At 39.8% G+C, this 15,810-nt stretch overlaps 3 protein-coding genes across 3 annotated transcripts in view; 2 read left to right on the top strand and 1 right to left on the bottom strand.

Annotated features, from left to right (window-relative positions):
* LOC125239765 (cleavage stimulation factor subunit 1) overlaps nt 1-5,193 on the top strand; it is a 35,357-nt gene extending 30,164 nt beyond the window's left edge. The window contains exon 12 of the mRNA XM_048147437.1: nt 5,175-5,193. The gene's annotated coding sequence lies outside the window, so the exon portion shown is untranslated. The remainder of the gene's footprint in view (nt 1-5,174) is intronic.
* The window catches only part of LOC125239766 (1-phosphatidylinositol 4,5-bisphosphate phosphodiesterase epsilon-1-like), a 234,420-nt gene that overhangs the window by 97,035 nt on the left and 121,575 nt on the right, over nt 1-15,810 (bottom strand). The window contains exons 12-20 of the mRNA XM_048147438.1: nt 15,513-15,713; nt 14,801-14,954; nt 12,352-12,465; nt 11,169-11,284; nt 8,044-8,148; nt 6,049-6,171; nt 5,183-5,313; nt 4,565-4,663; nt 4,110-4,115 (exon numbers count right to left, since the gene is read on the bottom strand). Coding sequence (XP_048003395.1) covers nt 4,110-4,115; nt 4,565-4,663; nt 5,183-5,313; nt 6,049-6,171; nt 8,044-8,148; nt 11,169-11,284; nt 12,352-12,465; nt 14,801-14,954; nt 15,513-15,713 — 1,049 coding nt within the window. The remainder of the gene's footprint in view (nt 1-4,109; nt 4,116-4,564; nt 4,664-5,182; nt 5,314-6,048; nt 6,172-8,043; nt 8,149-11,168; nt 11,285-12,351; nt 12,466-14,800; nt 14,955-15,512; nt 15,714-15,810) is intronic.
* LOC125239764 (uncharacterized protein K02A2.6-like) lies at nt 785-3,939 on the top strand. Its single transcript, XM_048147435.1, has 2 exons — nt 785-1,461; nt 2,156-3,939. The coding sequence occupies exon 2, from the start codon at nt 2,228-2,230 to the stop codon at nt 3,743-3,745; it is 1,518 nt and encodes a 505-aa protein (XP_048003392.1). The 5' UTR covers nt 785-1,461; nt 2,156-2,227; the 3' UTR covers nt 3,746-3,939.

Here is a 15,810-nt window from a genome sequence, read left to right as displayed (position 1 = left end):
ATTATTAGGCAGAGATTTTATTTCAGCATTTAATTTGGAACTATGTCAGGTAAATTATTTCAAATATGATGAATTGACGTCAAAGTATCCAAAACTATTTTCAAATAAATTAGGTTGCTGTAAACATACAAAAGTTGAACTGAAAATAAAATCTAACACAAAACCCATTTTTTGTAGGGCACGGCCTTTACCGTTCGCGTTAAGAGAACTTGTAGAAAAAGAACTAACTAGATTGACGGGCCTAGGCATTTTAGTTCCTATTAATTATTCGGAGTATGCAAGTCCGATTGTGCCAGTAATTAAACGCGATAAGTCATTAAGGTTATGCGCGGACTATTCAGTCTCACTAAATAAACATTTACTTGTAGAAAAGTACCCCCTGCCCCGCGTAGATGAGCTATTTGCTAAACTAAATGGGGGCGAACAGTTTTCTAAACTTGATTTGTCGAGCGCCTACAACCAGTTAGTCTTATCAGAAGATTCGCAATTGTTAACAACCATAAATACTCACAAAGGGCTATTCAAGTATACCCGGCTCGTGTTCGGCTTAGCATCGGCACCGGCCATTTTTCAAAGGACCATGGAAACCCTACTAGCAGGTTTAGATGGAGTTCTTGTTTATTTGGACGACATCCTGGTAACCGGAAAAAACACAAGTGAACATGTAAATAAGCTAGATGAGGTATTCCGCAGGTTGGAGGCGGCCGGGCTGGTGTTGCAAAAAAAAAGTGTTCCTTTTTCCAAAACTCAATATCGTATTTAGGGTACATTATAGATAAGCACGGCATTCATAAATCACCTGAAAAAGTGAAAGCTATATTAGAAGCAAAAATCCCAAGTAACGTATCTGAGTTAAAATCATTTTTAGGGCTTGTTAACTATTATAGAAATTTTGTAGAAAATGCATCTAGTATACTTAGCCCGCTTCACGAACTGTTGCAAAAAAATGTATCATGGGTTTGGAAACAGGAACACAGCGATGCAGTCGACAAGATAAAAAAGGAATTATCGTCGGATAAAAATTTAGCACATTTTAATCCGGACGCAGAGTTATTTTTGACTGTAGATGCATCGCCTTACGGACTTGGCGCTATTTTGTCATTAATAGTAGAAGGGGTTGAAAAACCGGTTTCATATGCTTCGCGATCCTTGACTGCTGCAGAAAAAAGATATAGTCAGATAGAGAAAGAGGCAAGTGCTATTCTGTTCGGAATTCGCAAATATCACCAATATTTATATGGACGAAACATTCCATTTACCTTAAGGACAGACCATAAGCCACTTTTATCTATATTTAATCCTGAGAAAGGAATACCTGAAGTTTCGGCAAATAGGCTACAAAGATACGCGATTTTCTTATCGGCATATAACTATAAGATTGAATATGTGTCAAGTTCACGTAACTCAGCTGATTTCTTGAGCCGAGCGCCGCACGAGAAACCGGTTTTGCACGTAGACGACATAGCCACAGTATAAGGATAAATCAGTAGTTAATCTCCGGCAGCGGCGACGCGGTCGTTACTACTGCGCAAGGTCACGCAGGGTTGTACCTGTGCTACTGTCCTACTCGTAGTAACTGTGTATGGCGCTATGCTAGTACCAACGCTCTTTCTACCTTTTTATCTAATAAAGATTCAAGTACGTGTTTGTTTCTTAAATACTGACGAAATCGTATTTACATAAAATGTTTGAATAGATGTTTGCACAATATTTAAGTAGGTACCAAACTTTCGAGCTAGATAGATCGCAGCATCTACCTAAATGTCGTTACAGATAAATCCTTATTGATTTTAATGTGTCATTCTAGCTTTAAATCTCACTTTGACGCCATTTACGTAAGCAATAATGTACCTAACACTGCAAAATTATAACAACCACTTACTTTTCTGGGTGTCTAGGAATTCTAAAGAACATTCTGACATTTCCGCGTTTTCTCCATACACCCATAAACACTACAGTAACGAAAATATGTCTTCGGTGCTGACGTCATTTTTTCCCGAACTCAACACGTCAACACAGCGCGCGAACGCGGCCCCGACTGTCCAGCCCAATACTTACCAGTTTCGCATGTATTCGGTGCATATGGAGAGTAGTTTTCGACACACCGCGCGGAGTGAAGTTTGTTAGAAGAGTTATTACTGCTTTATACTGTGACATAGCCACCAAAGATAATTACGTCAATTTTGCTTATGAGGGCGATAATTTTTTATCATTAAATGACATAAAAATGGGCACGCGACTGGACGACTCGCTTTCAAAAGTAATTAATTTTATTTTAAATGGGTGGCCTAATAAAATTCAAAACACACTGCTAAAACCATATTATGATAACCGTAATGAGCTAGCTGTAGAAAACGACCTAGTTCTGAAAGGTCATAAACTAGTAATACCGCAGTCTATGAGAACAAAAATAATTGAGGAGTTACATAGGGGCCATTTAGGTGCGCATAAAATGAAAGCGCAAGCCCGTGACAGGTTTTGGTGGCCACGCCTCTCACAGGATATCGAGGAGTGTGTCGCGACGTGCCGCGTGTGCGCGGCGCTGCGGCCGGCGCCGGCGCGGGCGCCGCTCACGCCGTGGCCGTTCCCGCCGCACAGCTGGCATCGGGTACATATGGACTTATTGGGGCCCATAAACAATAGAACTTTTTTAGTCATTGTAGACGCGTTTTCAAAATGGGTCGAATGTTTCGAGGTGTCTAATAATTATAGTACTCGCGTAATTATAGAACGGCTAAGCGAAGTAATGGCAAGGTTTGGAATATTTAACGTTATTTGCAGTGACAACGGGTCCTATTTCATATCTAAAGAATTTAAGGAGTTTTGCGCTCGTAATGGAATACAACATATAACTTCACCTAGTTATAGCCCGGCCAGCAACGGTCAAGCGGAAAGCTATATTAAGATTATTAAACGGGCTATTAAAGGTATAATAATGTCGGGTAGCAGCGGGAAGGATTTAAATGTAAAAATTCAAGAATTTTTATTCCATTACAGGAATTCCACACACAGCACTACAGACAGATCCCCTTCTGAATTATTATTTGGGCGGAAATTAAGAAGTAGATTGGACTTGATAGCTCCACCAGTCGCATCATCCAGCGCACCACTCGACGTACTCGTCAAAGAAAAACAATGTCGACAGATTGAACAATATCGTGGTTCCCGTAAAGTGAATTTTGCGATTGGTGAGCAAGTGTTAGTGCAGGTTTATATTAATCAAAATAGACAGTTAGTTAAAGGAAAAATATTAAAAAAACTTGGTTCTTCAGTATATATAGTACAGCTAGTAAACCTTAACCGAAATGTAAAAAAACACACGAATCAAATTTTGAAATATAAGGGGGAGGAGGAACACGTGTTGTATGACAGCCAACCGGCAGTTCCTGCGACGGTGCAACCAAGGGTCACTGAGTTGGCTAAATTGTCACAGCCTTCACCGGCAGCCGACTCCGTGGCAGATGACTTCCAGATACCCGTTATTTTGAAGGAGCATCCGGCGATCACAGAGATGTCACAAACAGCACCTCCGACTGATCACATACCAGATGCTGGCACAGTAGACAACCAGCCGGACCAGGTCGAGCAAGAGGCAGACGGCGACCGCTCTCAGGAGTACGAAGACGCTCAACCCGAGACTCCCAACAGTAATAGCGAGACAACTGTGCCTCCTGTCGAACCGCAGGCTACTGAGCCTATTGGAAAGCGGTTAAGGAAAATTGTAGACTATAAGCAATTCTTTTAGGCTAGTTTTAGTTAACTTAAACTTAAAGGAAAGTTTGTAACTTTAGGAATATTGGTGGAGGGATGTTAGATATGTGGGTAGTCTTAGAAAGACGGCGGGCTGCGCACCCACCGAAATCAGTCGAATACAGCTATCAATGTAAATGGCCGGTGTTTAATTTGTCTCCGCTTTCGGCTCCCTTATTCGAGATTTAACAAATTGCTGTTAAATAATTTTATTGATGAACGTGTAATATTTATAATATTATTAATAAAATGTCTATGTCTATGTCATCTAGCGAACAACTTGCATTACGGCATATAATTGTTTTTCACGCCCTCTATCGTTAATTTTCTTAAACATATCCTAAGTACATCGGATTTACTATTTCCTTTGACTGAAAACACCGTGGTACCATGCTTGTATGAGTGAGATATGACAGGTCGACTGTTCGCGTTTTTGACAGGTGGTAACTGTGAGGTAACCGAGAGCGGGTGGGCGGCACTTTCCGCGGGTAGCGGGACACTGTTCGATAGTAGGTACTCTTTATTATACTGTGCTTACACTAAAATCGATAATTATGGAAAACCACCAAAGGGCTCTTGGCCCGTCACACTAAGAAGAAGATCACAAGGAGAATAGATTGAAATATATTTTTTATTATTATTATAAATGGGCTTACTCTTGGCCACAGACTAGCCAAAGGCAAAGACGTGGCCTACGATGGAGTGAGCTCGCCCAGAAGATGCCTGTTCACTCTTGATTTGAAGGTTGCCGGGTTATATGAGCTCGGAAATATAGCCGCCGGCAAGGAATTCCACTTCCAATAATTTATATTACCTGGTAAGGCGGCAGCAGCGAGAAGATCGAAGGCTTTTTTCCTCGCTGCTTTGTCGCTAGGCGGCTCCAGGTCTAATGAGCCATTTCTTGTTAAAAGACCTGTGAAAAAGCCATTGTTCAATGATAAGCTTAAACAGTTCAGCTTGCTTCTATTTTTAACTCCCTGACGCAAAAACGACGGGGTGTTATAAGTTTGACGTGTCTGTCTGTATGTCTGTTTGTCTGTCTGTCTGCGGCATCGTAGCTCCCGAACGGATGAACTGATTTAGATTTCGTTTTTTTGTCTGAAAGCTGAGTTAATCGGGAGTGTTCTTAGCCATGTTTCATGAAAATCGGTCTACTATGTCGCGGTCGGGGGTTTTTCAAAATTTTAATTTTGTGGTTAGGTTATTAATCCCCGACGCAAAAACGACGAGGTGTTATACATTTGACGTGTTTATCTGTCTGTGTGTGTCTCTCTGTAGCATCGTAGCTCACGAATGAATCGATTTAGATTTAGTTTTTTTTTGTTTGAAAGCTGAATTAGCCGCGGGAGCCATGTTTCATGAAAATCTGTCCACGATGTCGGGGGTATTTTCAATTTTTTTTATTTTTTGAGCCAAACTTTCAGTAACTTACCTGTCCTAAAGGCGGTTTTGCTTCGGAACAGTTCGGGAGAGCTTCGGCTTTTCTCGGCAAGGAGGGGCGACCGCGCTCGAGGCACTGCAAGTTGCTCGAAAACGTCTCTCAGTTCTGACCTCATTACCAAACTGTTGAATAAAGAAATTTATTTTTTATCATGCAGAAACGTCTGCGAGTAATATTAAATATTTTTAAATTAAAGGAAAAATTGAAAAATTCACACCTCCGGCAGGACTCGAACCTGCGACCTTTGGCCTTGCCGGGGCCATCACGCTACCAACTGCGCCACGGAGGCCTGGGATGTATGCGAATTTATCCATTAGGCTAATTATTACATATATGGTTGCCTGAGTACTCAAAACACAAGTCTTCTTGAGCTTACCGACTCAGTCAATTTCTCTAAGAATAGGACCTATATCTAATATATATCTATTTTATTTATTTTAATTTTATTGGGAAAAGGTTAGTATTAAACTGCAAAATCATTTGATTGTAAGTTCTGATGCAGTCTAGAAGCTTTCTCAAAAGCCGTCAATGACTCTAGAATCATAAACTGACTTCAGGGGCCCACATATCAAAACTGATATGAAATGAAATATTTATTTTCCAAGTAGGAATATTACAATGCGCATATGAACGTCAAATAAAGCTACGCCGGCTCTAACCCTACGCCTCAGCCTCGAGAAGATTTCAGTCCCCCCTCAGTTGGGGGGGGGTATCCACTATGGGACCGGCAAGAAACTCGGCGGGCCACTTCTTTTCAAAAACTGAAAGAAGTTATACACACAAGCTACACTTGTATAGGTATAATAATTGTCACTTGTAGCTATGGGCCCCAGGTCCTTTGGCTAAATAATTCTTACCTAAAACTTCGAAACAGTGCAACGAAGTCCATAAAGTCCAGTTGCGTGTCATAGCCTACGGACCCCGTCCGCAGATGCTTCAGGTTCTCCCAGAACCTCTCACTCGTTTCCAGTCTTCGTAAACTGGAATCAAAGGAAATTCGTTAACATCTATAATGAACTCTAAGAACAAATTAAAGATAAAAGATAAAAAAAAAGATAAAAGACATTTATTCATGACGCTCACAAACACGTACGTACATATACACACAAGAATAGGACAAAAAACAGAGAACAGAACATTAAGTAAGTGCGCATCACGAAATGGACCCAACTCAGCATAATGCTAGCTGGAAGCCAGCGCTGGTCTTCCGTAGGGCCCATTCGGTGATGCCACGACAGATAACAAACACACAACAAAGAAAAAGAAAATGAAGAAAAGAGACAGAAAAAATAAAACGATTTACATAAAAAAACCAAGAATACACATAAATACACAAGAATACACAAAAAAACCAAGAATACACATAAATCACAAAAAACGGGAAAAAAAGGAAAACATAACAGAACACAAATTTTAATAAAACATTATCAACTACATACATTACATTGAACGCGACCACATCAGCTGTCAGCAAATTAAATTATTTTCATAGAAAATATTTTAACTTGTATTTTATAAGTAGTAACACTACTATCCCGCCGCTATACTATGCCGAGTGGTTCAGGCATTCGCCCGGTAAGCGGGGTACGCTGGTTCGATTCCAGCTCGGAACACTGGAGGCCTTGGTCACTTTTTCTTTATATATGACATTTATTTAATATCTATAATGAAGTCTTCTTTCAGCAAAATATGCTATCTATGATATTTAAGATACTTTCCCAACATGTGGCATCGCCGTGGGACGCCCTGTATTATTTTGAACGAAATTCACGAAATCGAATGGTCGTCATTCAAAAGTCGGTTAACCGCTATTTTTAAACCGGTTTTTAGGGGAACGCTTTCATAAAGGTTTCGTTCGATTAACCGGTTTAGAACAAAATAAACCATTTTATTCCGTAGCATGATAGGTAATTACTGTTCTAACCAAACAAAAAAGTCTTTGTGTGAACGTAGGTATTTACGCGGCGCCGGTGCGTCTCGCCGCTCGTCGAATAAACCGGTTTATTTCGGTCAAAATAAAGTTCTCATAACGTTCGCGTCCTCTACAAAGTTCGGAATAAAATCGAAATAAACCGGTTTTAACCGGTAAAATATAAACCGGTTCCGAGCCTTGATCTGAATTCGGACGCCGTCTAATTTCGGTTGTCCAAATCGAATGGTTTCTTACAAAGCCACTGTTTGTTTAAGTTGCACGAAACACCTATATAACTTCGTATAGACCGATAAAGCCTAAGAAAAAAACGTACCCCAAAACCATACAGAAAAAGATACGGTGAGCTAGATAGCGATACACCTTTGGGGTACGCTCGGCTAGATGGCGCTAATATTAATATTTGTCATTTTAAAACATATCAAGCTAAGAATATGGGCCAAATTGTCAAAACTGAGGTTCAAAAGTTTTAAGCCTGTGTCGAGAGATGGCAGTCTATGCACTGTGATTACACATTTTACTTTGACAGTAACTCTCTTTAATACGCGCCTGCTCTGGGAAACTGCCCCTTGTGCCTCACAAACTGGCAAAATCTAAAAAGCTTACGAACGTCATGGGCCGTAAAGTACTAAACCATCTTCCAGATGATATTACAGGAGCATCAAGTGCACCTATTTTTAAGACAAAGCTCAAAAAATGGCTTCTCGAACAGGCGTTCTACGATCATAGGGAGCTATTCTCTATTAGTTTGTAGGAAAATTACATAATAACAGTGTTATTTCATCGAATATGCCTAGTCTTAAGATTATGTATTTAAATTAATTTCTAATTTATAGTATGTTGACATGTAATTGAACACTACCAATAAAATGAATATGAATATATGAATAATACTCTATCCTCTAGTTGCACGAATACCCACCTACTCCTATTAGGGGAGCCCCCCATTATACTAGTGGCGGCGGCAGTGAGACTGCTGTGCCGCGGTGCAGCGGGGTGATGTTGACTCATGGCTGCCGAGTATGAACTGAAACAAAGCAGGTATTGTAGTGTATTGAACTAACTATAGATATTTTAATAACAAAACTACCTCGAGACACTGATATATTAGGGCTAGGGTGGGTAATTTTTACTTTTTTTTTTATTTTCTTAAGGGGCACCATAAATTAAATATAACAAGATCATACCATCCCATACATTAAAATGCGACCGCCTACGAACGCGCTTACACTCCACCACACATAGATGGCGCCACAAAAAAAATGTCTTGTAGCTTTCGATTATACTTGTAGATGGCGTTAAGTGTCACTTTTGACATAGATTTACGGCTCGGATTTGACATTTAATGCCAATCTACAAATAATCGGTGGCAACAAGGCATTTTTTGTGGTGCCATCTATGTGTGGTGGAGTGTAAGCGCGTTCGTAGGCGGTCGCATTTTAATGTATGGGATGGTATGTATGATCTTGTTATATTTAATTTATGGGGGCACAGTCACAAAAAGGTGCCATTAATTAGTGTACAATTTGTTTTTTAACTTTTATGTTTATTTTTTTGCCTCCGGATTTCAGTTGAAGTTTTTGTATTTTGTATGGAGTAGGGTGTAAAAAAGGTTTAGATTTTTGAGGTTTTTTTCTTCATTCAATTTCTTTGAACCTTTAGCATGCTATTACGATGCCAATAATGGTATATATTAATAGCATTTTAAATTAAAGGACAATACATACATATACTCCGCACACCACACAAAATGTAGGTACAATAAAATATATGAAAACTTCAAAGTGGATCCGGAGGCAGAAGATTAATTCCAATTGAAATACTGTTTATTTGCATCAGTTTCCAAGTTTTTTAACTGTACCCAATGAAAATATAATACTTTTTTTTTCTCCGTACAGGATTGACCCACCCTAATTAGGGCCCCTCACATCTAGCGTCTTGCGAGCGTAGCGTAGGGCCAACTGTATATGATTGATGGAGCCCTTAAATATGTAAAATCGGTTCAATCACGTAGTAAAGTTGTCGAAGATCGCTCGACATGTTTCGCTCCATAACGAGGAGCATATTCATTGAGCTAGCGCGATGCCGATACTAACTATAGAACTTATTTATATCGCTCGTAACCGTCTATACCTAGGTTAGATAACGGATCATACTCCAGTGTTAAATCATTCTTTGAAGTGACAAGTTGTTTCCATCAACTCTCTTCCTTACATGGCGACCCTGCCATGATTTTTTCACGATTTTTACATATTATATTCACGTCTGTTTCCCGGGGGGAGGAAGAGATCATAGATTTCTAATATTTCTATTGCTACGATCTTAGAAAATAAATAAATAAAAATGTACACCGGCAGGACTCGAACCTGCGACTTTTGAAGTACCGGTCTGATCAACTGAGCCACTGTAACCTACCACGTGTGTGAATTTATTCGTAGATCGTAAGCTGTTTTGAGCTTTCTGTGGTACTGAGGCACTGGTCCCACCGCAGCTAGTAAGCTATGAGCTATCGGCTATAAAAACGAACAAAAGATAAGCATTCCCGTGCAAATAAAAAGAGACACGGCGATACTGATAGCTCACCGCTGGACGAGTAACTATAAACATCGCCGTGTCTCTTTTATTTACACGGGAGTGATTATCTTTTGTTCGTTTTTATAGCCGATAGCTCATAGTTTACTAGCTCGCGGTGGGACCAGTGCCTTAGTCAATATCATAGAGGAATAAGTAAGGGAAGATTTGTAATTCTATACATCAGTAAATGCAAGTTATTTGTAGTGACATCTAGCGTCAATCACGCGTCAACTAGCGTAAATTATCAGTACTGCTACTTGTCAATAGACGTCGCGACGAACAAAAAGTCTAAATGCCTAACAATTTTTAGCTAATATTACAATAGTATTAATCGTTATTCTGTTTTCAATTCCTTCTGCTTGTAATATAAGTTGTAAACTGTTTTAATATTACATTTTTGGCAGACGAAACACTGTTGACACCTAGTGTCGAGTAGTGGTACTGATAATTTACGCTATTTGACCATAAATTAATATAGCAAGATCATACCATAAGATCATAAGGTTAGCTGGAAGAGATCCCTTATAGGGATAAGTTCGCCTTTGTACCTCTGTTCCTGTAAACTGTATATGAATCTGTTGTACACAATAAAGTGATTACTACTACTACTACTACTACTACCATCCCATACATTAAAATGCGACCGCCTAAGACCGCGCTTACACTCCACCACACATATATGGAGCCACAAAAAAATGTCTTGTAGCTTTCGATTATGCTTGTAGATGGCGTTAAGTGTCACTTTTGACATAGATTTACGGCTCAGAATTGACACTTAATGCCAATCTACAAATAATCGGTGGCAACAAGGCATTTTTTGTGGCGCCATCTATGTGTGGTGGAGTGTAAGCGTGTTCGTAGGCGGTCGCATTTTAATGTATGGGATGGTATGATCTTGTTATATTTAATTTATGATTTGACCCATGATTGACGCGTGAATGACGCTAGATGTCACTACAAATAACTTGCATTTACTGATGTATGGAGTTACCACTTTTCCCTTACTTCTTTCTCTATGGTCAATATTGTCTAAAGAATGGCAGTATTTAAGAATAGAATAGAATAGAATAGAATCTAATAATTTATTTACCAAGAAAAGGAATAGCTACAATTTTATCATTTACTGTGACTTCCACACTAGGCAAAGCCTGTATCGCGGAAGTCCGATTACTTAAGATAGTTTAACAAAAATCATTCGGCTATTGACATACATTAAAAAAGGAAAATCAAAAATGAAATGCTAAATGTAACAAAAATCTAACAATTTGGGACTATACAATTTTATAAAAGCTAATTAATACATTTTTTGTATATTTTTAGACTTATGATTTTTAGAATACCTACCTATGTCTTGGTGACCCTTGTATGACCACTTCGCCTTCGCTTCTCGTCCCCGAGGTGTGCCACTTTTCCCTTACTTCTTTCTCTATGGTCAATATTGTCTAAAGAATGGCAGCATTTAAGAATACCTACCTATGTCTTGGCGACCCTTGTATGACCACTTCGTCTTCGCTTCTCGTCCCCGAGGTGTGCGTAGACCCGTAACTTTTAGGTGAACTGGTCTTTAGTTCAGAGGCTGATTTGTTTTTCTGAAAATAATCGTTTATAATAATATTCAAATTCTTATAAACTTAGCTCTACAATGTTCAGACCACAGAACTTTATTTATATAGAAGAAACAAGTTCATCTATTTGTATAGGGGCCGAGCGTGTCAAATTTTGTACTGAAGTTGTTTCTTGCCTGTAATTTTAAATATGTCTCAGGCTCTTGATTGTTCATAATTTTTGTGTTGTTGCAATTGAATATCACGTAACGAGGCATTTTTTATGTTTTGTTTGACTTCAACTTACAAAAATTGACGCCCGAAAGCTGCAAGCTGCGATTAAAGACGGACAACTCAGTGGATTTCACTGAGTTCATTTGACACGCTAAGTAGATACGTTTGCTTGATCTATGGTATATATGACATCTGTGGTTCAGACTTCTTATGTTGTTGAATTTCAAGTTTTTAATAAGCTTAGCCCCTGGGACTAAATCAATTTACGATTTCATTTAAATAAGGGCTTAAATTATAATAATTTAGAGGATTTTAGACTTTTTCAAAATAAATTAAAAAAATACCATTTTCTCAAACATGCAATGAAATATTGTCTTTACGTTCCTTAAAATGGGCTGGGAAGTATCGCTTTTTGGGCGCAACAACTCGAGGACTGTAAAGGGATTTCATATTATTTTTTAGGCCTAGTAACTTTTTTTTATAAAATATTGTCCTTTAGAGCATTTTTCTTTATTTCATTGTATGTTTGAGAAAAGCACTATACATGCCTCGGCGTGAAAACGGATTCCCGGCCTCGTATCCCTATCCGGTATATACCCACTTGGCCGGAAATCCTCATTTTCCCGGCCTCTGATGTAATGTACTAGTTTGTAATGGGCAAAGATTTGCCTTCGAATTGTTACGGAAACGTACGAACGTGTCATGCTATTTCAGTCAGTCTCAGTACGAGATGCACTGACATTGACTGAACTAGCATGACAAATACGAACGTTTTGACGCGAGAGGCAAAGCGTTCATTCAAAAGGTTTAAAATCTAAGTAGAATGTAGAATATGTAAATAGAATACAAAACAAATCTAGAAGCAGTTTGTTAGTTACCTTAAATTTAATCCCCGAACTCCTAATGGAGTCGGAGTGTGAATCTGTAAAGGCCCCTTTGACTGGTGTGGAGTGTGATGAGCTACCATACGTCGACTCTCGCCCACCGAACACCTGCAACAAATGTCTTTAATTTTAATAATAAAACTACCGTGAGACACTGACATATTAAACGTGTAAAATCGGGTACCTAACTCACGTAAAATTTTCGAAGGCCGCTCGACATGTTTCGCTCCGTAACGACGAGCACAGTGAGTGTAGTGTGCAATCCAACAAATGACAATTATGCCGAAAGTGAGGGTAGTTTCGCACCGCCCCTGCCGCCGCCGACCCCCGCGCCAAGCCAACGGTCGCAGCGAGCTGCGGCCCGCAGTCTGCGTCGGGACACCATCGGCATTGCGCGTGCTCAATGAAAATGCTCCTCGTTACGGAGCGAAACATGTCGAGCAACCTTCGATAATTTTACGTGAGTTACCCGATTTTACATGTTTAAAATGTCTTTAATGTAAACCAGTCATTAGCTACAACCGGTCACACATTTAACATCCGTCCATCCATCTCATCCATACATCCATCATTTGGCCCAGAAATTCCGACTCTGCCAGCATGTAACACATCATTAGGGTTCCGTACCAAAAAGGTACAAAAGGAACCCTTATGGTGCCGCTCTGTCCGTTTGTCTGTCTGTATGACAATCATTTGACGTCTTAGTAATATGACTTATGTATTTGTAAGACCTGGGGGCCGATTTTTGAGTCTCACGGCGTTCGAATTCAGAAAATTGTCACTGAAAATAATAGGCAATTCACCGTTTTCAACCGGTATTTTAGTGACAGTGAGACTCAAAAATCGGCCCCCCGCTATAGTGCTAAATACTAAGCAAAAGAAGTGTTTAACTGGACATAAGTAGACCTCTTAGTGTAACGTTAACTATTTGTTAGATCTGGAATTGCTGGAAAAGCTAGAAGAGCTACTGACCCGTATAGCGTCGCTGACGAGCGGTTCACAACAGCACCTGTATTCATAGTAAAGTGCCGTGTATTTGTTCTTTAGACCTGGACAGCTGGAATACTGAACTGCTGTAGTTCTAAATACTAAGCAAAAGAAGTGTTTACCTGGCCATAAGTAGACCTCTTAGTGTAACGTTAACTATTTGTTATATCTGGAACTGCTGGAAAAGCTACAAGAGCTACTAACCCGTATAGCATCGCTGACAAGTGGTTCGCAGCAGCACCCATCTTCGTAATACAACGCCGTGTATTTGTTCTTCAGCCAGGCCAAACTCAGGACAGCTAGCTTGCCTTAGAACTTCTATGTGAATTACTTACTCGTATAGCTTGGCTGAAGATTGGCTCACAGCTGGACATACCTGAAATACTTCTGGAGGTGCTGGAGACTTTTTGCTAAGCAGAACACACTTAGCTGACAATAATTTTGACCTTGTAATGTAATAAAGGTATTTATTTGTAAGACCTGGAACTGATGGATAAGAGTAGAATTTACTAATCCGTATAGCGTCGTTGACAAGCGGTTCACAACAGCACCCGTCTACCTAATAAAGCGCCGTTTATTTATTCTTTGGACACCTGGAATACTTCTGGAGCAGCTCGCACCGCTCGCCATCGACAGGGCGCTCATCCACACACCTTACAACCTCAATGGTCGCGCACCGTACGGTTTCAGAGGAATTTCCTCCCACGTACGCTCCGGCTGTGGAATGAGCTCCCTGTCGAGGTATTCCCGATGAACTACAGTATGGGGTCCTTCAAAAAAGGAGTGTACAAGTTTCTAATGGGTCGGCAACGCGCGCGTGACACCCCTTGACTTGCGGGCGTCCATAGGTTACGGTGACCGCTTAATTTCCATCAGGCGGGCCGTATACCTGTTTTCCACCGACGTGGTATAAAAAAAAAAGCTAATTACAGCAAAACACACTTGCCTATCCATAAGTAGAGCTCTTAGTGTAACGTAAGCTATTTATTTGTTAGACCTGGAACTGCTAGAAAATTTAGAAGTTACTTACCCGTATAGCATCACTAACAAGTGGTTCGCAGCAGCACCCGTCTTCGTAATACAAAGCCGTGTATTTGTTCTTTAGACTTGGACATCTGGAATACTTCTGGAGCAGCTAATTACAGCAAAACACACGTGCCTGGCCAGAATTAGACCTCTTAGTGTAACGTAAGTTATTTATTTGTTAGACCTGGAACTGCTGGAAAAGTTACAAGTTACTAACCCGTATAGCGTCACTGACGAGCGGTTCGCAGCAGCACCCGTCTTCGTAATACAAAGCCGTGTATTTGTTCTTTAGACTTGGACATCTGGAATACTTCTGGAGCAGCTAATTACAGTAAAACACACTTACCTGGTCATAATTAGACGTCTTAGTGTAACGTAAGTTATTTATTTGTTAGACCTGGAACTGCTGGAAAAGTTACAAGTTACTAACCCGTATAGCGTCACTGACGAGCGGTTCGCAACAGCACCCGTCTTCATAATACAACGCCGTGTATTTGTTCTTCAGCCAGGCCAAACTCCGGTCAGCCAGCTTGGCCTGGCTCATGAGGGCTCGGATGACGGCGTGGAGACCCACTGCCCATACCCTAGGGAAGGAACATGTTTGTTAGGTAAGCATTTTTCCATGTTATGTGTAACAGAGATAACAAATCTCCTAATACGAGCTATCAGCTATGCGTCGCTGAGGAGTTCCGTTCTGATCATCATCAGCAGTCACTATACACATCACTATTTGTAATGTTAATCCTTAAATATCTAAAAATACAAAAGTCACTGAACCTCGCTACTCTCGCGGTTAAATGGCCTAGTTTCCTATACTTAAAATAAAATATTTTATGCAGCGCATAAAATAAAGCACTACATAATTAGAAGAAAAATATGGACAGAAGCTATTTTTAAAAATAGTTTCTATTTAATAAGTCAAAGAGAAAGATATAAAGTAAATTAATTTTATTGACCGTGACGTCACTCCTCAGTATTTCATACTAATTCCATATTAGCAAATCGTTTTGACAGTTCTTAAAAAGAAGCTGATTTGACTAGTAGGAAACTAGCCTATTGGAATTTTTCGCTTGATATTGGCACGTGCTGTTAAACAGCAACTTTGGCCCTATTATTATTTATTTATTTCAAGTTTCTCTTACCTATACAAATAAGCTGGTAGCATAAAATGCACTGTCCGGTTGTCGCTTAACGTCCTCCCATAAACAAGTGATATAACATGCGTGCCGTGCACGGAGTCGAGGCCGAAACGTCGAGCCGTGTGCGCCAGTTCTGCCAAGTCCCTAGGTTCTAGTAGCTTGCCGTTTAGACGCATGTCTTTCACGCATTGTAGGTCGATGAAACTGTTAACAATATAAGAAAAATATATAACAGGTTGAAAGATTCTAATTAATTCTAATGAACACAAGTAAAATTATAATCTACTGAAAATATTTCAAC

The sequence above is a fragment of the Leguminivora glycinivorella genome, chromosome 26, assembly GCF_023078275.1.
Source record: "Leguminivora glycinivorella isolate SPB_JAAS2020 chromosome 26, LegGlyc_1.1, whole genome shotgun sequence".
Classification (NCBI taxonomy): domain Eukaryota; kingdom Metazoa; phylum Arthropoda; class Insecta; order Lepidoptera; family Tortricidae; genus Leguminivora; species Leguminivora glycinivorella.
This window is presented reverse-complemented; position numbering and strand designations above follow the sequence as displayed.